At 36.8% G+C, this 22,619-nt stretch overlaps 1 protein-coding gene across 2 annotated transcripts in view; it reads left to right on the top strand.

Moving 5' to 3' along the window:
• LOC138716360 (SH2 domain-containing protein 4B-like) overlaps positions 1–22,619 on the top strand; it is a 339,557-nt gene that overhangs the window by 239,385 nt on the left and 77,553 nt on the right. The window contains exon 1 of one of the 2 annotated variants that reach the window (XM_069849366.1): positions 9,669–9,785. The exons of the other annotated variant lie outside the window; for it this stretch is intronic. Within the exon in view, the coding sequence (XP_069705467.1) occupies positions 9,762–9,785 (24 nt within the window). The 5' untranslated portion in view covers positions 9,669–9,761. Of the gene's footprint in view, positions 1–9,668; positions 9,786–22,619 lie in introns of those variants that run through there. 2 annotated transcript variants of the gene reach the window in all.

The following is a 22,619-nucleotide window of genomic DNA, read 5'->3' as shown; positions in this document are numbered from 1 at the left end:
AGGATAATCAAAATGCCAGGAGTAAAAGATAAGACGCACATACTAAGTAATGAGTAATTTACTAATATACCGCTTCCCGGTTATATTTGGACGAGTTGTGTTCCATATAAATGAAAACAGCTTCGCTGTAACCGATGCTTATAAACTTTCTCCAATTCATTGACTTTTGCTTCAAACTCTGGATACATTCTTGCTCCAGACGAACTTTGGATACATACGCGACTGAAATCCGACTATATTTTTGCCATTACTATAATATGTGTTATGATTTCGTGCACTGATTTTTTTTTAATTTCACCTCCAGACATAAAAAACACTCCTTAGAACAAATGTTTTGCAATGGCAGTTTCAGGCAGTATCAAAACGGTGATATAACCGGGAACCCCTGTAAGCGATTATATCTACAAGGAATTATTTAGTAATTGAACGTGATTATGTAAATTGCAGGATTTTATAGAACGAGTTATGTAATTCTTTAAGACTTCCTAACCTATATTATTTCATAAATCCATCCAAATTACTGTTATGAAAGATGGAGGAAAGCAATTAGATATATATTATATACAGGTGAAGCGTAAGTGTCATTAATTTTAGGGGGTTATTTTTTCAGATATTTCAAACAAAAAAAAAAAGGTTTAATACAATTTTTCTCGTTTTTGCTTCCTTTTCGAGATAAAAATTGTTCTATATGAAACATTTTCATAGCGTGTTTTGGGAAAGTCACTAATTTAATTCCCAATACGCCAAATCAATGTAAGAGAGCAGTGTATTAAGATAATGAATGATTGAAATAATTTTAGTTTTGCCTTTTAAGTGTGTAGAAATCTGATCCGAACAAATGTAAGTTCTTAACATTTTACAATTTCTTTATGCCATCCTAGCATTATAAACAGGTTGTTGCTACGTCCAATATCATGCTTAATCGGCTTATTGTGGCACGCGTGCCAATAATAGCAATAACGTATTCGCTATGACGTAATACCGGAACGCTTGGATGGGATGCTTGCAACTCGTCTGGCTATCTTGCTTACCGTTTCTACGCGCCACGTAACAAGAAATGAAATGCAGGACAGAAGGTAACGTAACATTTATTTCCAATCTTTAACAATTTTGTATCACTTTTGTAATATCACATAAAACAGTTCTGTGGTTCAGAGAAACTATATTAACAAAATAAAGGGACATTTGTAACATAAAATTTGATACCTAAGGTATAACAAGAGTTTGTAATACCTGCAAGGTCATCCATTTCTCTTTAATCAATACCAATGCCAGGCGCAACTAATCGATACGATCAATACAAACACCAATACATGTCAGCCATGGATAGCGAATTATTTCATAATTTATTTCCTACAATTTACATTGCTAAGATGCCATAAAATGTTGCATCCAACTCACTATTGTTCGTGCGACATTCACTCATGCCATAATCATCAAGATTATCCACTTCTTGCATAAATAACTATTTCAGAATGAAAAGTTACATTATTGCGAATTTTTTTTATTCCTGAAAAGTTTCCTTCCACAGTTTTTTAACTCCACTTGCACATCTCCGGACTCGTTGCGGAACATTTATATAAAAGAAACACACACATATGATTTTTCACGATTCCTTCGGAATCCGTGTAGCTGTCAATGTTATTTATACTCTACTATATACCCTTGTGAAACAATATACAACTTGCATAATTAACACATATGGAGCCTAATTAGCGGTTAATTTTTGCCACCAAGTTAAAATGTCTGATAATTAATAGTCTATACCGCTCGTACAAGTTGCCTAGTTATTATCTTCATTATCACTGCTCACATTATTGAAGCGTCGTAGTAAATACGGTAGTTCCATACAGAGAGCGTTACGTAAGCCACTTTGAATGATGGTAATTACCATGTCATATTCACCCACGCCCCTAACCGAAATAACTAGTTTCCTTCCTAACCTCAATGTTCCAGCAGCGCGTGCACTTCGTTACCTCACCCACACCTAACCGCTTTCAGGATTGCATCACGACTCCGCGAATGCTGCGGGTGGCTAACACAACGTATTCGCATTTACGTATTACCTTATACATTACATTTACGGGATTCTTATGGGAATCTGATACTGGACTGCTAGATCGTCTTTAAAATATGCATCATTTATTCTTCTTCCACCATCTATTTCTTCGGCTTGAATATCTGTCCATCTGAACTTCTCTCCTCCTCCTCCTCCTCCTCCTCCTCCTCCTCCATCTCTTCTTTCTTATAGCATCGTTTTCTTCCATTTTCTCTACCTTTCCTCTTTATAGCTTCCTTTCCACATTTAGTAGGCCTACTTTCCTCGCTCTCTATCCTTCAACATAATCACGCTGTAACTTTTTTCACCTTTCCATCTTAACTCCCTCTTCAGTGTCTCTTTTCATTCGCTACCACCTTTCTTCTCTTCCTAATCATTCCCCGTCCTTCTTAATTTCTCTTTCACTTTTCTTCTCTCTCTCTATCTAGGATCTCCCACTTTTCATACCTCACCCTTTATAATCTCTCCCACCTTTCTTCATCCTCTCTCCCACCTTGCTTCCTTCCCTCTTCATCCTCTTATCAAACCTTTCTTCTCTCCCTCTTCACCCTCTCTCACACCTTTCTTTCCTCCCTCTTCATCCTCGTAAATAACCTTTCTTCTCTAACTCTTTATCCTCTCTCCCACCTTCCTTCTTTCCCATCTTTCTTCTCTCCCTCTTTATCCTCTTATACTACCTTCTCTCTCACTTTTCATTTCTCCTCCTTTATCATCTCTCCCACCTTTCTCCTCTTCCTCTTCATCCTCTCTCCCACCTTTCTTCTTTCCATCTTCATCTCTCTCCCATCTTTCTTCTCCCTCTTTATCCTCTTATCCTACCTTCTTCTTTCAATCCTCTTATCCCACCTTCTCTCCCTCTTCATTTTCTCTCCCATCTTCTCTCCCTCTTCATCCTTCCCCATCTCTCTTCTCTTCCTCTTCGTCCTTTCTCCCACCTTTCTTCTCTCCCCCTTCATGCTCTCTCCCACCTTCCTTTTCTCACTCTAAACCCTCATTTACATTTTATGTCCCTACTCTTGTGTAGCTCAGTTGGTAGAGCAGTTGGCTACGGACTGGAAGGTCAGGGGTTCGATCCCGAGTGGTAACGGGATTTTTCTCGTTGCCAAACTTTCAGAACGACCCCGAGGTTCATTCAGTCTCCTATAAAATTGAGTACCGGGTCTTTCCCGGGGGTAAAAGGCGCTCCGAGTGTGGTGCCGACCATACAACCTCATTCTAGTGCCGAGGTCATGGAAAGCATAAGGCTCTACCTCCATGCCCTCCAAGTGCCTTCATGGCATGTGACGGGGTACCTTTTATTCTTTTCCATATATATCCTTTCTTCTTTCTTCGTCTTCAATTTTCTCTTTTTTCTCTCCTCCTGTCCCTATTCTTATTATTCCCTGTTTCCTCCTTTCTTGTTACAATCTTTTTTCTTCTAGTCTACCTCCTTATTTTTCTCATTATAATAAAATTTTTAGATTCTATTGCCCATGGTGTATTCAGTTCATTTTTGGCATCTTTTATCCTCACTCTGTCTCAGAGTTTCGCTTTTTCGGAGTCTTAATATGTTATGACGGTGTCCTCTTCTCTCTTCAATAGAAACCCTAGATATTTGGTGCAAGTCTACAAAATTCAGCTATAATTTTTAATAGTCTACATACTATTTCATATAAACACTTCAATAAGTTTGCTATTTTTAATGTCTATTTGACCCAATAAACGAGTTTACTAGTTCATTCAACCTTCTTTCAGACTTGCACTCGAGCGCCATCTACATTTTAGTATCATCCCAAGTAAACATGATGTTTTTTATAACAAGAATAGTCTGTCTCCCATTGGCTACGGATTTAATTTTCTGTGAAGTGTGCATGAATACAGTGCAGCGTAAAATAATTATATAGTAATTAGCGAAACAAGGCGACGTATTTCTGTCGCAACACGAGCCCGCGTACTTGGAATTCATAGGCTATAATTACCGAAGCTCCGTTAACTCTTCCTATACTGACACAGTTACGAATTCCTTTCAATATAGTGTGTATTTTCGTCATACTGAATGCTTGTTTTGTGACTTTATATAAACGTCTCTTCCAGTATCAAAGCGTGCTTCAAGCACTCATTACATGTCGTAAAACCGACTGAAAGTACCCTACTGCTGTCAACATGTACAGTGGTGGCAAAAAAACCGGACCGACCCTTGTAGCTGATTTCAGAGTCACAGATTCAAATTTTGCTAGTCACAAAACACATCCAGCTTGTATAGTTAATTGTAACAATGAAATTTATTGCGTTTGTTCGATTCTTACCGTCTTTTGTTTCCTTCAGTGCCTCAAACTCACAGACGAAAAAAAATTGAGAGTTTTATTTTCATCTGGCATCAATATTATATTTCTGCCTCTATTCGGCAAAGATAACTGCGTATTTTTACATTAAATAGCAGTACATTTCTCTGGCTTCACTATCCATATTGAAATTACCACAGTTTGACACAATACACAGCACAGGATTCTTTTGTATCAGGCTACAAGGGTCGGTCCGGTTTTTTTACCACTCCTGTACACCACATTTATTCTAAATTAAAACTGTTGGGAAGTATTTACAAGGGAACTCTGCGTTTAAATTACATCTCAGACAATATTTTAATAAGCCGAGGAGTAGCAAGACGGTCGACTTTTCTTTCAAACTTCATATTCATAGCCGAAAAGCTAAAGCGTCGGTCAAGCTTTCCATACTGGTAAATTCAAAATTTAATTTCTACATATCCTGAATTAATTTGGTGTAGTGATTAGACAATACTCCTAGGCCTGCAGAACTCGCAAATTAGGGGAACTATGACGTCAGCCTCACTCCACTTCTATTGGGGATGATCGACTTCCGCCCCGAGAATGAATGTTGATGCAGCCGAGCGTAACTAGAACGCCGTGACCGCACAGGTAGAAAAGGGGGGTGGGGTAAAAAGGGGAGGAAAGCAGTCGCTCTAAAGAGCTACAGTTCTGCAGGCCTATTCTAGACTAATAAACAATTTTAGAATTAAAAAAAAAAAAACTTTATTGTTAAAGGTAATTATATGCTATTTTTAAATTCGGTAGGGGTGCAATTTGTGTAGAAAAAACTGGTTTCCCTAATATATTGTAGACTACAATTTGTATGCTTTTAATGCTTTCTTCTTTATTTTATTCACAATGAGTGTGTTAACAAATTCTGTCCTTATATAAGGAACATTTGTTATGAATTTTTTTGCCATGAATTGTAAAATTTAATATGTTTCCATAAACAATTATTTATTAAAAATAACTTCAAAATATAAAACAGTATTAAAAGCAGACGGACAGCGTTTGCCACGGATTATTCAATATATGTGTACTTATGTTCCGAGCCTTCTGAGTCCGAGAATGTTTACGCAAAGCATCCCTCTGCCTTTGACAAACTCTAAAGCCGGAATTAATGAGAAACGACAGTGCTTTCATTGGAGATGAACTACTGCCCGGGCCTTCGAGTGCCTCTGTCATGAAACCGAATAATTGCACTTTCCTGCAACATGAAACAGTTTTATTATCGTCCGTTTGAATTCAAGCGTAATTAAGTGCTCTGAAAGGGAACCTTCACTATATCCACATACTTTATTACTTTACATTGTACTAGCTCTAATCTACATCAACTTGCTGAGTATAGAGAGTAATTACCTTCGTTTGAATGAACTGATAAACACTGACTGGTGTGTCGATAGAGAATTGGTTTCTTTTCTTAAGTTGGTTATTTACGATGCTTTACTAACTGCTGTGGTTATCTAGCGTCTGAATGTCATGAAGGCTATAATGCCAGCGAAATGATTCCAGGGTCCAGCGCCGAAAGTTACCCAGCATTTGCTCTTAATGGACTGAAGGAAAACCCCGAAAAATTTCAACCAGGCGGTAACTTGTCCCAAACAGGATTTTAACCCAGACTCGCTCGTTTCACGGTCAGACATACTAACCGTTACTCCACACCAGAGACCTGCAAGAGAGCGATGCTTAACGATATCTGAGATCGGTTTTACCGAATGCTCTTCGTGTGTAATCGCTCGAGCTCGGGTTTTGCCTCCGCTCGCTCGAGATCGCCCGGGGGATCGCTCCCCTGTCAGAACGAGCGCTCGCTTCAACCACTGTACGCAGTATGCTACAGTACTACGTAGTACAGTATCGGTAAAAATCGAATGAATTTATTCGAATTATTTGATTATCAAAACCATTCGAAATAATAGAAATATTCACAATATCACTCGATTATTCATTGACTTTGCTTACCACCACAACAAGCCGTATGAAGTTATACAAAATATGTACTTGCATAACAGAATATGTTCCATTTTATGATAATGATAAGAGCTTCGAGTTCAGAATCATATGACGCAACAATAGAATGATAAGCTTCGAATGTTCTGTGTGGGTGTTGCGTACTGACTCTTGTAACAGCCCCAGAATCTGACCCTGATTTCATTAAATTAAACACCTGACCTACATGGCGATAAGAAAAAAGAGCGCTGCTCTCAGGCTATAGACCTACGTATAGAATGAGTAATCGACATACTGCTATTTTATTGAACAATTCATTCATGCATTCGAATGATTTAATCCTACAATGGAATAATCATTATAGAAATCATTCGATTGTTCTCAACAATTATATATTTAGTGGAAATTTAATTAATTACACATTTTTCTTTGTTTAGATTGAAATAGCCTGAAATGATTTTCTGTATAAATATATTTCATTCCTACTTCGTTTAACAATTAATCGTGATAATTACTGTAAATGCAAATGAAATGTTTGGTTATATTACTATAAAACGTATATAAAACAGACAAATTACATTTAATACGTGATAACTAAAAATGTCTATCGATGTATGAAATGCAAATAATAAATTAGTAGCGATATATTTTGTGTCATCTCGAACGTAATATGAACTTTACTCATACTAACTTGGGAATATTTTTATTTTTTATTTTAGTAGGTTATTTTACGACGCTTAGGTTATTTAGCGTCTGAATGAAGGTAATAATGCCAGTGAAATGAGTCCGGGGTCAGCACCGAAAGTTACCCAGCATTTACTCGTATTGGTTGAGGGAAACCCCCGGAAAAATGTCACCCAGGTAACTTGCCCCGACCAAGATTCGAACCCGGGCCGCCTGGTTTCGCGCTGACCGTTACTCCACAGGTGTGGACAATACTATGTACTTTAAGGTATTCTTATCCGTTACTTCTCCAAATTTAGTCCAAGCAGAGCTAGTAACTGCTTTCTGACTCTGCTGATTTAATTTTATTTTCGGTATATACTTTTGGCACCGTGTCTTGTAGTCTTTTACCATCAACAGAGACGGTGTCCGAGCCTCTGCTTGAGATCGACGTCGATACTATTGAATCATCTTCAACATTCGTTCTGATGAAACGTACTGATTAGACAAGCCTATAATTCACCTACTGCTTACTGCTACAGGAAGAGCACTCATGAACACCGAGCGCTCGTCCTCAGACCCGATCGCTCGGTGTGTTTCTTTGCTTCGTGATTTATCGGAAATATTCGTAGATGATCGCTATTCATTCAGTCAGTGCCTTCCTGGACTGATAACGATATCTCGCGCTCGCTCTGATGCAGGTCTCTGCTCCACACTACGCTTTATTTCACTTCTTATAGTGTAGTATCCGCGTCCAATTAATACCCAGGCGGTGTCAAAGAGGGCACTTTCTTTTAAAGAGATAAGAGTTTGTTTTATTGATTAGATCTTCTCAGATGCCGCTCCAACCACAAGAAGCGGAACGTATGTCTACCAATGATGCGTTAGCAATTGTAATCGACGTTCTCATATGTACTCCACTTGGAGTAAAAGCGTATGTTGCATCTGGAATTGATTGATAACAAAAAAAGGTCAGTAAATTTTAATTAAAGTAATCTTATAGCTTAAAATGTATTCACTATGGATAGTGGTAGAAATCAATGTAGAGTATTGATGTTGGTATATAAAAGTAATTGTAACCGGCAATTGAGGGTATATTATACATACCTCGGTATAGCCGCCACAATTAATGTATCAAAATAAATTCAATAACGAGATTTTGACACATAATACAAGAAACTTATACATATAAACTATCAATAATACTGATTCAAAAAAGCAGATTTGCAAAGGCCTTTCTTTGTTAATGAAAACAATGTTACTTTTATTTACTACCAAACACCCACTTCTTACACATACCTTTTTATTGCAGAGTACTCCTCAATTATTTCTGGAACGAAAATTTGACAACACTGCTCGACATTACAAGTATTGATGCGTGCAAAAACGATATATCCAACACAAAGCCCTCAAGCTGGGTATTAATATTGGACGTGTCGGCTATACGAAGTTTGATAGCTGATGACTAGACATCGGAAGTTAAGGCACTAAAAATGGCATTTTAGGCGCCTAAAATGGCTCTAAAAACAACAAAAATAGGGCAATAAGAGGCATTAAGATTATACTGAATCACTCATAATTCATCAAGTAAACATCCATAAGGCCATAAGTAACTTAACAAAGTGCACTGGAAAAGTAGTTTCTCTGTTCTATAGATTTGTTTCACTTGTACTTATGAATCCACAACTTCATGTCCGTAATTTGAGTTACAATAAACAACAAGCAACTTTTCAAGATTAACACACAAACTTCTGTCACATTTATTGAACAAAATCAGTTTATATGCTGAAAAAGATCTCTCAACGTATACTGATGTGACTGGAGCACACTTATACGTGCCATCCTAGCTACATAATAATCGTTCCATTAGTAATGAAAGCAGGAAATTCTGCTACCCACTGACGATATAAAGAAGCTTTCGAGGTTTTCAATTTTGGAATTTTTCACCATACAACAGTATCCTCACAAAGACAATTCTAGACTGACTGCGTACTTCGTGTTCTCAACACAGTGACAGAAGGACAAGATCGATTCCGGAGTAAGCAAAACAACAATGCTGCATTGCAACAGTGTCCTTAGTTTCGAACGCAGAAATAAATGCAGAATTGTTTAGTGAGTAGTCATAAAGAAAAAGGCAAAAATGTACATATGAAAGCAAAAAAGGACAAAAAAAGTACATATTAAAGCAAAAAAGACGTTAACGGCAAAAAAAACGCAAAAAAGGGGGGGAGCAAAATCAAACTTCATCAGAATGCTTCATTTCTCATGATTAGTGCACATTTACTAAAAGCCTTTAAATATGAACATTCAAATAAAACAGGCATTTTACTAAATGAACAAACTGTAATAATATATTTCCAGAATATTTTTTTTACATCGCTGCCAACCATACGTGTTTCTATTCTCGTTTCTTTTCTATTGGAAACATGTCTGTGGTATTTATACATGCCTTCAAATAAAATATGCATTTTACTAAACGAACAAACTATAATAATATATTTCCAGAATAGTTTTCTTTACATCGCTGCCAACCATACGTGTTTCTATTGTAGTTTCTTTCCTATTGGAAACATATCTGTAGTATTTTTATACATGCCTTCAATAAAATATTGATACGAAAACTAGTCACGCCCTATGTTTATCGCTATCAGAATGCTGTTTTGAGCGTGACGAAGTATCAGAACTGCTTTCGATGGCATTAGCAAACAGGTGATAAGGTGTTACATGGGCCACAACTCAGATATTGACGTTATTGGGAGACAGTATCGTACGCTGCCAGATAACAGAAAATGGCACCTGCAGAGTGTTCGCCTGTAAGTAATAAAATATTTATTATATTCTACTGTAGAACTTCCTAACATGAATTAATCAGTTAAATACTTTATCAAGATTACTTTTCGTATTAAACTTTACATGAAAAGTCTCCTCTACCGTCTTTATATACTACATGAGCACGAATATACATAAAACTGCGGAAAATGCTATCTACAGTATTTTACGTAGTGTACTGTAGGCCTATCTCAAGAATTAAGATACGACGTACATACATACGGTAAGGCATGGTTCCTTCGTACGTACTTACTCACCTATTACACAAAATAATGGTGTGATAATTGACTAGTTACAGAATAAAGTGGTTGTTAAATAGGGTAGTTATATTTTGTTCTATAAAATACGTTCAAGTTATATTTGCAAATTTATTTTTTATTTATGCATTTATTTTGCCAATAATTGTAACATGAAATATAATATAAACAGATAAAAATTTAGCTCATCCCTGAAAGAGTAGAACTCGTGCTCAGTGACAGATTCCTGTATTTAAATTAAGAAGTATATAATACAATTTGTCTTATGTCTGCTACACAATAAGAATATATAAATTTAAATTTACAATTTGTCATTATTTATAAAATTCATATATAACTTTTTAAATTTAGTATTAGAACTATTAGAATTGCCAAGATTATGATATTTAAATATAAATTTGTTATCTTCACTTTTCCATCATATTTTACATGCAAATTTTCCAGCAAGGGAAGTTTATGTTGTCACGTTCTTTACGTGCCGATTAAATTCTACCAAAATGATGCGACATTTTGAGCCAATAACCATTTTTATTGATAGTTTTATTGTCACTTTCCACATCAAGACAAATAATACATTTCTAAACTGTAGTTTTATGATCATTGCCATTAAAATCAACACTTCTCGAGTCAATGATCAAAAGTCACATGTCTTCCGAAATGGTTATGATAGTCGTAAAATTTACAACTCAACCTTCTTGACAGCAGCAGCAACACCATCGTATGACATACAAAGTGCGAAGTACAAACAGCTGTTACTACTGGAGTTGTGTGAATGGCAGTACGCAAGCGTGTTAAGCAGTCATCTGTTTATGTATGCGTGACTGAAGATTTATTTGCTGCACATAAATAAACGTGAGAATTCCTTAACGGGAAACCTTAAAACGAATCAATGCTACCGTATTAGACTTTTATGATTCACTGTGTGTAGGAAGTAGCTTAAACGTGCCTTGAGTCATCGATTCCTCGTGAATGAATGCTCGTGCACTATCTGCATACGTCCTCGACTAGTCACTTTATGGACTACGAAAATGGATTATTTGTTGATGTACTATGTAACATAACCGCCACTGTCGTAGACAAGAAATCATTGGCGATTATGGAGCGCGGTGCTTTGATGGGATCGAAGCTTTCCTGGAGGGGGATGATGCACTCTGCTGGTTCTTGGAATCACCACCGGTCAACTTACAACGGAAGGGCTAGCCCTGCGTCATGCTACTGAGTCGTAGCGAATCGATAGTCCCTCCTCACCGGCCATCCCACAAGCTTCCGAGTGCCGCTGCGTGTGAGCAAGGCCGTCGCGCGTCGCTACGAGGCTTCTGCCACAAGCCTCTGGAAATGGAATGACTGCCAACAGTGAATTTAGTATATGGAAAGATCTGAGTGGATACATGTTTTTATGAGCCGCTTATGTAGAATTCGATGCACAGTTGTCGGAGGCACATTGAATTGCCTTGATGCATGGCGAATGGATTTACTCGGGATTCTCTGAAATCCCGCTCGAATTTCTGCCATCTTTCCTTCTGTCACGGAATGCCGATCTCCACCAGATTGTTTAGGACACTGCCGGTCGTAAGTAACTTACTGAACCAGAGCCTAATTGATTTTGCATCAGGTGCAACTCCTCCGTACACTCGTCTGTAATTTCGTTGCATAAAAATCGCATACCACACCACCGTTTGCACGCGTTGTTGTAGATTCGTCATTTTTGCTTTTGCGATTGTTGCGCAACGTAGTGACAAAGCAATCAACCTCAAACAAATTAAATACAAATTTTTGGAGTTTCTCTTTCATTTAGTACCAGTCTCATTTCATAAATCCGCATACCTTGTTAGCAATGATTAATTGAAACCAGGGAGGTTTGAATGGAACACCGTGTACTTCGCCTAAAGGTAGAATCAGAAATATATTTGGCCTACGAGTCTACTCAGACGCTTTTATCTTGATGTAGGTAATTTCACAAATAGCTTTTCTCACTTTGAAGTATTCTGCTCTTTGGTCCGGTTCCTCCATTAGAAATTACATTTTCTTCGAGGTCACCTGAGGTTGCATGGTCCGCGCTTTTGTCCTTGGCGGTATGTTTCAGAAGAATGTACAGTACAGTATATACTGTACTCACTCAGAACAACCTTAAACCACTACCCGGAAAGCGCTATTACCTGCACTAGACCAGGGCAGTTAGATCAGCCACTTGCGTAATTCATACCGCAGGCTGGAGAGAGAAGGTTATCTGTGAATATCTTTGTAGGAGAACTTTGTAAAAGTAATTTTTTCTTTGCTAGATTTTTAGTTCCGTTTCTCATTGTAATGCCAAATAACAGACGTTATAAGAGTTAATCTTCTTATTCAATTTATAAGAAACTCGTAATTTTATTGGAAAACTGCAACAGAATGAATCATTTTTAATCAGCGTCGGAAATCCGTAGGTACTACCCCAAGACTTTATCCCAGCCCTTTTCTTTTTTTTAACTATTGAAGACGATAGATGAAATGGGGGAAGATGATGACGATGCTGTACTTTTACTCATAGATGGAGTTATGGGGGCAGGCATGAGGGGCACTGCACCCTCAAAATTGTCTGAATTATTTTTTTTCTGTTAACGTTAGAAAATACTGAATTCAAAATATCTTTTTTGCTTTTGTTTATAATTAAGTTTCTGTGCTTAAATTAATGAATTAATGTCTTGAGATCATGTGTCTGGACTATAATATTTATTTTAAATTTCTGAATGTATAAGAATTCCCATACCACATTTGAGAATGGAAACACTGTAATGTTTCTTTTGTAACAGCCTGTACTCACGTGTTAAAAAAGTCTGCAGGTCAACACTTGGAGATGTATGAATAACATACTGCACAACAATGCAGAAAAAAGGAAAAGTGAATCTGGTGTAATGTGTAAACTTAAAGACGAGATTAAATGAAATAATTAGAGTTTATATTTCATATGATATCTTCATATAAAAAGTATCTGTTAGCACTGTTACGTATATGTTTCTGTACGAGTGAGAAAAAGAGGGAGATTGTTTTAAATTATGCCGTTATTATAATTTGTAGTAGACCTACAGTTCAAGCCCTAAAGATCGTGCATATGGATGTAACACTGTAAGAAACATTCTTCCCGAAAATACTTTTATTAAATGATCATATTTCGATATACTGTACCACGGTCAAGGGGAGGAGATAAATGATGTCCCCATAACTCCGTTACATGGGGATTCTATGGTTTTTCTTTGCCCCCCCCCCCCAAGGAAACTGTTCTCTCTCCGCCTTTGCTTTTACTCTTTAACTGAGTATAGGACCTCCATGAATGAGCCCCAGCGTGTTCTATTCCTAGCCAGAATCTCAAGTTCTCCAAAGGTTTTTCCCTCTTGTTTCGCCTCTTCTTCCACACTTTGTTGCCATGACTTCCGTAGTGTTCATTTCTTTGTTCTTGAGGGTTCCAAAACAAGGCTTCTCTCAGCTGCACTTGGTATTTCCCTTCATACCAGTATGTTTGTCAGACAAAAGACAAAGGTCATCGGCAAAATCACGATTTACTAGTCGCTCGGTAATTCTCCATTGGATGTCTCTTTCATTTCCTTCCATGACTTTCCTCATAACCTCATAAAGGACAAGGAGAAAAAGAAGGCGGAGAATGTTGATAGAATAAAAAAAGGAAACGGGAATACCCCGAGAAAAATCCTCTGCAACATCTGCTTCGTCCATCAAAAATTCCATCACGACAGCATGGAATCGAACCCGGGTCGTCTGGATGGAACACCTTCGCGTTACCCCTTGAGCCACAAACACGGCGTGAAGTTACTTTAGTGTTGTTTGTTTTATCTTCTGAGGTGGTGGATTCAGTATTGCAGAGTAATAAGCAGTATGTTATAGCATGTGGGTACCAAAATTGTGGCATCTCATTTCTGTGGTTCTTCCGATGTTAGTCTCCTCGTGACAAGTATACATGAACTGCAATTCCATGTAAAAATACAATTTAACGAATAATACCGAAGGTACTCTAGACACTTATTTCCCGTAGTTACGCATAATATGGTTTCATATGATTTTCTGTACAGACCGAAGAATCGCAGGGGAAAATTGTCACTATTCTTGCTCTTATTCTCTATAGAACTGCCATCAAAAGTTTCTCGCACATTTTCTGCCATCCGTCAACGTAGGCTATAAAATATCCTCATACATTGTAGAAAGCCTTAGAATGAAACGCCGAATGAAAGACAACAAAGAAGCTATTTCTTTAACGGAATGCTGCACGTCGCTTTATCTGAGAAAGCAATTCAAGATCTTCATCGCGGTCGTGACAGTATGTGAACCGATGCTGTGGTACCTCGACCGTGGCCTACTTTGCACTTGCTCAGCTCAGCTTCCCTCTGAGTAGGCCATACTGAGTACACATGGAATGTATTGTCCTGTATGTAACTGGTACTAACGGATGCTCATCGAAAACTTTGAATTCAGGATATCAAGAGTTAAATATTCTTCAATCAATTCATTTAACGTGAGAGGTTATTTTGTTGTAGTTCCCAGAAGAAATTTTGGAACAGACTGCTTCGTCAGAATATAATCGCTTCCGTTATAATGAAAATCTTAGGGTTAATAATTTTCGGAGGTGAAATAACTGAATTACAGTAGAGCATCGATTATCCGAATATTGATCAACCGAAACATCGGTTAACCGAAAGCGTTCCAGTCGGCAAATTCAAATTTGAGCGCGTGTCTTGAAGAAATTCCGCTAGCGCTGTTTGCGAGATTTGTCTGGAGAAAAAAAGAAAAAAGTCTCAGCTCTGAAGCAAAAAGAAAATGGACTTCTTTTCTTAAACTATAGGCCTGCTTTAATGGCCATTTTGAACTTGTCAAACTAGACTAGCCAGTTCTCTGTTTTATTTGTAAGACGTGTGATACAAAATATAATAAGTATATGTACAGTTTTGTGTTTAATATCAGTGTTTCTTTGTTTCATACTGCTTCTATGACACAGGTACAATTTGTTTTCGTAAATGATCGGTTATCCGAAAAATCAGTTATCCGAACACCTCCCGTCCCCAATTTTTTCAGATAATCGATGCTCTACTGTAGCATAAGCTATTGCTTTCTTCCAAATAATATTTTTATCCTCTCAACTCTTCTCCATATTATCTCACTGTAACTTCTGCAACTGAAAGAATCATTAAACGAAACTAAGAACAGATTTCATTACATGACAATTCAATTGAGCTATTAAATTCTTACGCTATCATTTTTCTTTATTTCAATCAGTCCCTGTTCTTAATTAAACGAACCAGCTATCATCTTCCAGATGAGCGCTACGCCATGTGGTCTGTTGCAGTCTCGATCCATCTATTTGCCAGTCGAATAATTGATCGTCTGTCTTTTGTTGGTAATACACAGTCGTTTTGAAATGTCAATGTAAGTAGGGAAATTGGGGAGAAACGTTGGAAAAATACGTGAAAACGGTCCTTGCAAGGGAATATGGGGATGAGAAAACTGAATATGTGAGTTTCAACCCTGCAGATCACTTATCTCACTCCGATTTTCGCCGTTCCACTGAAGGAACTTCAGAGAATTTTGAAAGGGAAGAGCCGAAAATAGATGTAAACTACCCATACGTAAGGGTAGGAGAAGCATGACAAAACAGTAACAGATCAGAATCGCCGAAGATGTTTAAAGTCTGCACATTGAGTGGGACGCCGCAGTCCAATTCTTTCCTTGTGTTCGTATATATTGTAAGACACCTTCCATATTTAATTATTTCATTACTGAATCATTTATTTTTAATAGTCTTTATTACACGAATGTGTACAACTTCCTTCCATTTTTCATTTGTTGGGGTCTGGCTCGGTGCCTCGCAGAGTGAGGATGTTTGTGGAGTAGACTACTGGAGGAATGATAATAGTGGGGGGAAGCGGGATAATCCGGAGAAAATGAAGACACTAATGTGCAAATAAATGCAAAATATATATTTTATCCTTAGCTAGCGACCATCACTTCAATACAGATCTAGAACTTTAGACTGAAACATTTGAACAAGCAAACAACTTTAAATAATTCATATAACACGAAACAGGATTAAAATTCTGTGGCCGGAAGCAAAAAGGTCTTAAGTAAAAATGTTATACTTTTCAGGAAAGCAGTAGAAAGATTGAAATTGGTGTCAATTATAGAGTTTTTTAATTAAGAGGTTTTTCCTGGATATTATTTGTTTATATTTCTTCTAAAATAGATAATGTTGCTCATTTAACAATTTTCTTGATTATTTCCAAAAATAGCCGCACTTAAGCCCTTTTAAGACTAGAACCCAAACTGAGTAGAAGGGACTATTTAAACATAAGACTTCTTTCATGTCAAAATAAATGAGAAATGTAAATTATTAGGAATGCAAAATTGATCTTAAACAATTGTAGGACTGTTTACCCTGGTGCTTAAAGTTTTAAAAGGAAAGGGCATCAGTATGTGATAAAATGGCTAAAATACAAGTTAGACTTTTTTAATAGGGAAGCATGGAAAGTAAACATGTGATGGTTTGTAAGGAATGAAGTATTAAATATACTTAAGTCCCTGATTCTATGTGTGCTCGATTCAAAAAGTACTTAGGACATTTGATAACGCTCTATAAATCCATTCAGGAGTCTTATTTGACTTTAGCCGTTTTACCAGGTTGTAGAGAATTATTTCCGCTTTCAGAATATATAAAAATATCACTTTCACAAAAAACTGACTTAAGACTTTTTCCTCCCGGCCACAGATTTGAAATCGCAAATAAAGTCTATGTCTTTGAAAAAGAAAAATCATTTCTAGGAAATCTAAGATACACATTTACAAATCCCTCATACAGGCTGTGTCAGCGTACCTATGCATTCGAAATATGGACGCTAACCAAAATGCACAAACACTGAGAATTCATTCCCTATTTGAACTGAAAGTTCCACAAAATATTCTTCGAGCGGTGAAGGGCCCTATCAGTGAGGAATGTATAATTCCAAAAAAAATGTAGAAATCCATGAATTTTCCAGCAGGGAGAGGGCGTCCAAAATTAAGATTCTTTGAAAGTTTGGAGAGCCACTTAAAAATCTTTGAAGTGGAAGTTTGCAATATGTTTTGTTTAAATATACAAAACTGGTGTGACATTATGAAGTTAACAGCAAGAAACTTTCGTAGCTTGTAACTGCTTTAGGCTATAACAATAAGACTTAATAGTAACGATAGTATAATAATAATCTTCTTCCTATCACATAATATTAGGGGAGAGTCGGGTAGTATCGGATATCGGGTAATATCGGACAGTGAGTTTCTTTCATCTACCACACGATGATAGTACCTGATTGACATGGTTACGTTTCTGTGATGTCGCATAGAGAAACGTAACCATGTCATTCAGGTACTACCATATGGTGGTAGATGAAAGAAACGCACTGTCCGATACTACCCGACTCTCCCCTAAGCCTGGTGGCCTGTTACGGTCTCACTCCATTGTTTCAGCAGACGGTCCAAAGATCTTGTTGCTAAAGGGCGGTAATTTAGTGCTTGGCGTGGTATCCTTTTTCTAAGCATCTTGAGTATATGAAATTTCCATTTCTGTCTATAATTTTGAATGTTCTCTAAAATTGAGTCAATATTTAATTCTTTCAAAATATCCTAATTTTTCTTCTTGTCTAATCTAGTATAGTCAGCAATTCTTAAAAACTTTATTTCATTGGCAGTAATTCGGTGATCATCACATTTACGTATGGTTTAAGTTTCACTTCCATACATGAAAACAGGTCTCGCCGACGATTTATAGACTTTAATTCTTGTATGTTTTTAGACAAGAGAAGGTTTGAAAATGTTATTAATGGTATTCATTGCATAGTTAAAGTAATTCACTTTTGTAGAAATATCTTTCTCTTGTTCAAACCTCAAATGATAACCCAAATATTTAAAACATGAGACCTGTTCTACAGGTTTATTATAAAGGCAAATTTTGCTGCGAAGATTTCTTCCGATGAATCCCATTACTTTAGTTTTAGTAATTGAAATTTCCATCCCGTAATAATAATAATAATAATAATAATAATAATAATAATAATAATAAATGATCCATTAAATCTCTTGAATTCTACGATTACTGTCGTCAGTCAGCAATAATGTACTCGTACCTAGGCTACTTGCCTTTCATTTCTGTCTCCTAATCCTTACATAATTTATTTGTCTATTTTATCTTGTCTCTCTGTGCCCTCTATTCTTTCTTTCAATATAAATATTCTTTCAGTCAATTAAATACCTTTAACATCAAATGGCATCTCTAAGACGTACCTACATTCTTACTGTTAAACTCAATTAATTTGAAGTGTTAGCATTTTGTTGTTTTCCTTTCATGTTCTTAAAATGCCTGGTATTCTTGGATTTGTATTGAAGATTACAAACACATTTAACTAGGACATAGCAAGTAATAATTTTTTCGCTGGTTTAGCTATTTAAAAATGCCGAGTCCGTTATTCTTTTCCACATTAAGACGGATAAGTAAGTAGGCCTTCGTGTTCTACAAAGTGTGCACTGTCATTTGTTTCCCAAATAATGGAAGAGCAAAAACAAGCGAGTACTCGATTCTAATTTGTTTTGTTACCACAATGTACACATGACGTCAGCTTTTACCTGAGGCTCTGTGAATAACTGCGTCGTAGACACCGCTCACACAATAATATTTACGTAATATACAAAAAGGAAAACGTTTTATTTGAGAGCATAGTTTACAAAATATACTTCGGAAATACAGTCCTTTTTGCGTCTGACTTGGCTTTTAAAGGGCCAGACCCTGGACGGGTCCTTGCAATTAGGATTACATTGGTCTATTGTGTGCCCTATGTATGCGACTTGTCTTAGTCCAAGAAAGTGGCAAGATTACATTCGTGAATTCTATACTGACAGATGGGCCATACTGTCTCAGCCCTGACAGCCAGGTCCCTTCCTCGGATCCCAGGATCCGGAACCCCAAACCCTTCCTATACCAGCATTGGAAATTCGTACTTCCTAACGACATGTTCCAGAAGAAATGCGCAGCAATTTATGTCTACATCTGACATTGCAATCCGGTTCTTGGTTGTTATACACACGTAGATCTAAACTTTTTCCAAAATCACAACAATAGTACATTATGCAACGAGTCTATAATGGTAGTAATTAAGACGCAAGTATGATTGTTTATGAAACGAGCGCAAGCGAGTTTCATAATTTTCATACGAGCGTCTTAATTACCATTATAGGCAAGTTTCATGCGACTTTTTATGCTCGACCATATTTCTAACTTGAAAGTATTGAAAATTAGATCTTTTTATGGTTATGTGCGAACTGACCTGAATTGTGAGATGTGCGCAGACGCGAAAGTATTGATTTTTTCCGAGGCCGAATGTCATTGAACTTGGCACAGAATAAGAATGAACATTAGTCTGATATAACCTGGAAATTGATTTAGAATTGAAAAACAAGATGACAAATTGAATGTATTTGAATATTATTTACAATTAACGCTAATTATTATAGTAACAGAACATAACCTTCAGCGACAGTAACTTATTGGATTTCCAGCCTCCGTGACTTTTCGCTAATTGCCTGTCGATTGCATATCCGAGAATAATCGATATAACGGTACAAAGCTGACTTGTGATTGGCTGAAAATACCTATATTTTAATGAGTAGGTGCACTTTAATGACATGCATTAAAGGACTGCTACCAGGTGTATAATTACTACATTTCGGCATGGTCGAGCATAAAGATATTTAAATTGTACACAGTTCATACAGCCATTGTAAGTTTTTTTCTGTGGCTCAAGTGGTAGTCTTGAAAGAAAAATAGCCCTAGTAGTCCCGGGTTCTACTTCTTGCAGGAAGTCGGCCTGGCTGGCGCAGTTGGTATATAACACTGGCCTCCTATGCCCGAGGTTGCGGGTTCGATCCTGGGCCAGGTCGATGGCATTTAAGTGTGCTTAAATGCGACAGGCTCATGTCAGTAGATTTACTGATATAACCTCGGCAGTTTCGAACGTCGCTAAGGGGAGAGGATGTTACTTTTTGGTGAAAAATGAGTAAATTATTTTTTTTTCTTAAAAATACTCTGTGATATGTGTGGAATGCATAGCATAACATTTTGTGGGTATTTGTGCCCTTATCGGATGTTGAGACGCCATTTTTAAACTTCCTGCGTTATGGATTTTTAAATCACTCGCCCCCTTTTGTTGTTGTTTCCGGTAAATTAAATTTCCAAAAAAAAAAAAAAAAATGTTTTTCTTTAAAATACTCTTGATATGTGTGGGATGCATAGCATAACTTTTGTGGGTATTTGTGCCCTTATCGGATGTTGAGACGCCATTTTTAAACTTCCTGCTTTATGAATTTTTAAATCACTCGTCCCCTTTTATTGTTGTTTCCGGTAAATTAAATTTTCAAAAAAGAAATGTTTTCCTTTAAAATACTCTTGATATGTTTGGAATGTATTGCTTAACATTTTGTGGGTATTTGTGCCCTTATCGGATGTTGAGACGCCATTTTTAAACTTCCTGCGCTATGGATTTTTAAATCACACGCCCCCTTTATCGTGTTCCCGCAACTTCATTTTTTTTTTTTTTGTTACATTGCCAGACAAAAATGGATATAATTTCTGAATTATTAAAGATACATGCATGAAATTTAGAACACACATTCTTTAGACTGTCAGGAAACTTTTCTCTGTAACAGAATTTTGTTAATTGATTTCATTTTAAAAATACATCCGTTTGTTTGAAAGAAAGGAAATCAGAAAAGTGCTACTAAATTTTAATTGTTTATTTTACAAACGTAGGGACTAATATCAAAATTCTGTTCAGACAGTTTGTAGAGCATGCTTTTGCAAGTACATTGCAAAAAACTGTTTGAATCTGTCTTTAAAAATGGTTTAGATGTATCCAATTTAGTAAAATCCTGCATTGGGTATATTTTTTTTAAATCTGGGCCCCCATTATTTTTTTCTAAATATTTATATTTGGTTGAGCTCTCTACATACAAAAAATTAATATTTTACACCAAATAGGAAAAAAGTTTTAAAAATACCGACTGGAGATTTATAATCTCCTCTGTTTCGCTGTTTTGCAACTATTCTGAAATTGTACAGCAATTTTTATTACCGAGTTTCAGCCTTATCCTTCAGTTTTGTGCTTTTGAATACGTATTAATTCTCTCTTCCTCTATGGCTGAGGAATATACAATTGACGTATTGTTAGCAATGAAACAAGAAAAAGAATGCCTGTTGCAGTTTCGAATAATTACCAACATATTGCGTTTTGTGGCTGGCATAATTATTCCTTTCCGCTACCAACATACAACACATTAAAACAGTAATTCCAGCGTAGGTTTCTCTTCAACTGCACTATATGATAATTTATCGTGAGTAATTGACTGCCTGAACTCATTACCTACATTTAAAAATGCATGTAAAGACAAAGATTTAGACTTTTTTAAAACAAATTGAACATTCAGCGTATTCAAACAAAAGATTTTGCTAAACTTATTCATGTTGTATCACAATAAGTTCTCTTTTCCAAAGCAACTAAAATTCCAGACTATGACAAAGACTAACTTTAATTGTAGTACACGGAAGTAATTTTATCATCTTTGTCCTTAAAATTTCTCTGCTACGAAACTGCGAACAGTGCCTTTGTTTTCCTATCGAAGATGCACGTTCTCTGAACATCGAGGTATGTGGAATGCGTGACGTCCGCATGACGTAAATTTCTTTGTTTACTATGTGCGATCAGCACTGCTGACAACCTTTTATGGGGCCGGGAATTCCTCCTTGATTTGAGCTGAACCTCTGGATGGCAGCAGCACGTGTAGGATTCGTGTAATTGTGACAATGCATCATGTTGGATTAGTGCCCGTCACTAAATGGATTTTAACGACTTTCTGTGTCAGCACTTACGTCATTGTCGCGGAGACAATGCCTGATGCTGGAGACGATAAAGCCCAACGTCCTGTCCCTAGGTCATTGTGATCAGGAATTTCTATTTAAAAGATGTTGAAATGTTATACAAAGAATTTAAGGAAGTGAATATCAGTTATATGATAACTTAGGAAGAAGGTGTTTTCGATGTCTTCATTGTCCTTCTCCAAAGCTGAGTTAATTTATCGCTAGCTTAAAGTTACACATTGTTTCGTTTATATCCGGAAGTCTTTGTCAATATTGCAATGATCTGGTATTGTACGCAGCGTAAAATATTTGTCATAAGTCGTTACTTTTTTTTGTAATGCCATAAATTTGGCAGTTTCTTCTTTAAGTTAGGTCAAACTATAGTCCCGTCGCTCTAATTTCCGGCAGCCAATCGCGTTGGAGGTCGGCTACATTTAAACGTATGCGTCTTGTGATTCGCTGATTCATTTCTTAAGGCTCTATAAATACTTAATATAATCCCCCGCCATTTTAGCTCTTTCGTTGGCGTTCGCAGAAAGCACACGAAGACGTTATTTGCCGCTCAATTATTTGCTGACGGTGTGGCAAATAGATTCCTCGTATGGTAGCTCGGCAACGTAAGAACAAAAATAGCGAACGATACTACCTAC

The sequence above is a fragment of the Periplaneta americana genome, chromosome 16 (genome assembly GCF_040183065.1).
Source record: "Periplaneta americana isolate PAMFEO1 chromosome 16, P.americana_PAMFEO1_priV1, whole genome shotgun sequence".
Lineage (NCBI taxonomy): Eukaryota > Metazoa > Arthropoda > Insecta > Blattodea > Blattidae > Periplaneta > Periplaneta americana.
Note: the sequence above shows the minus strand (reverse complement) of the source record. Positions and strands in the feature narration are given on the sequence as shown.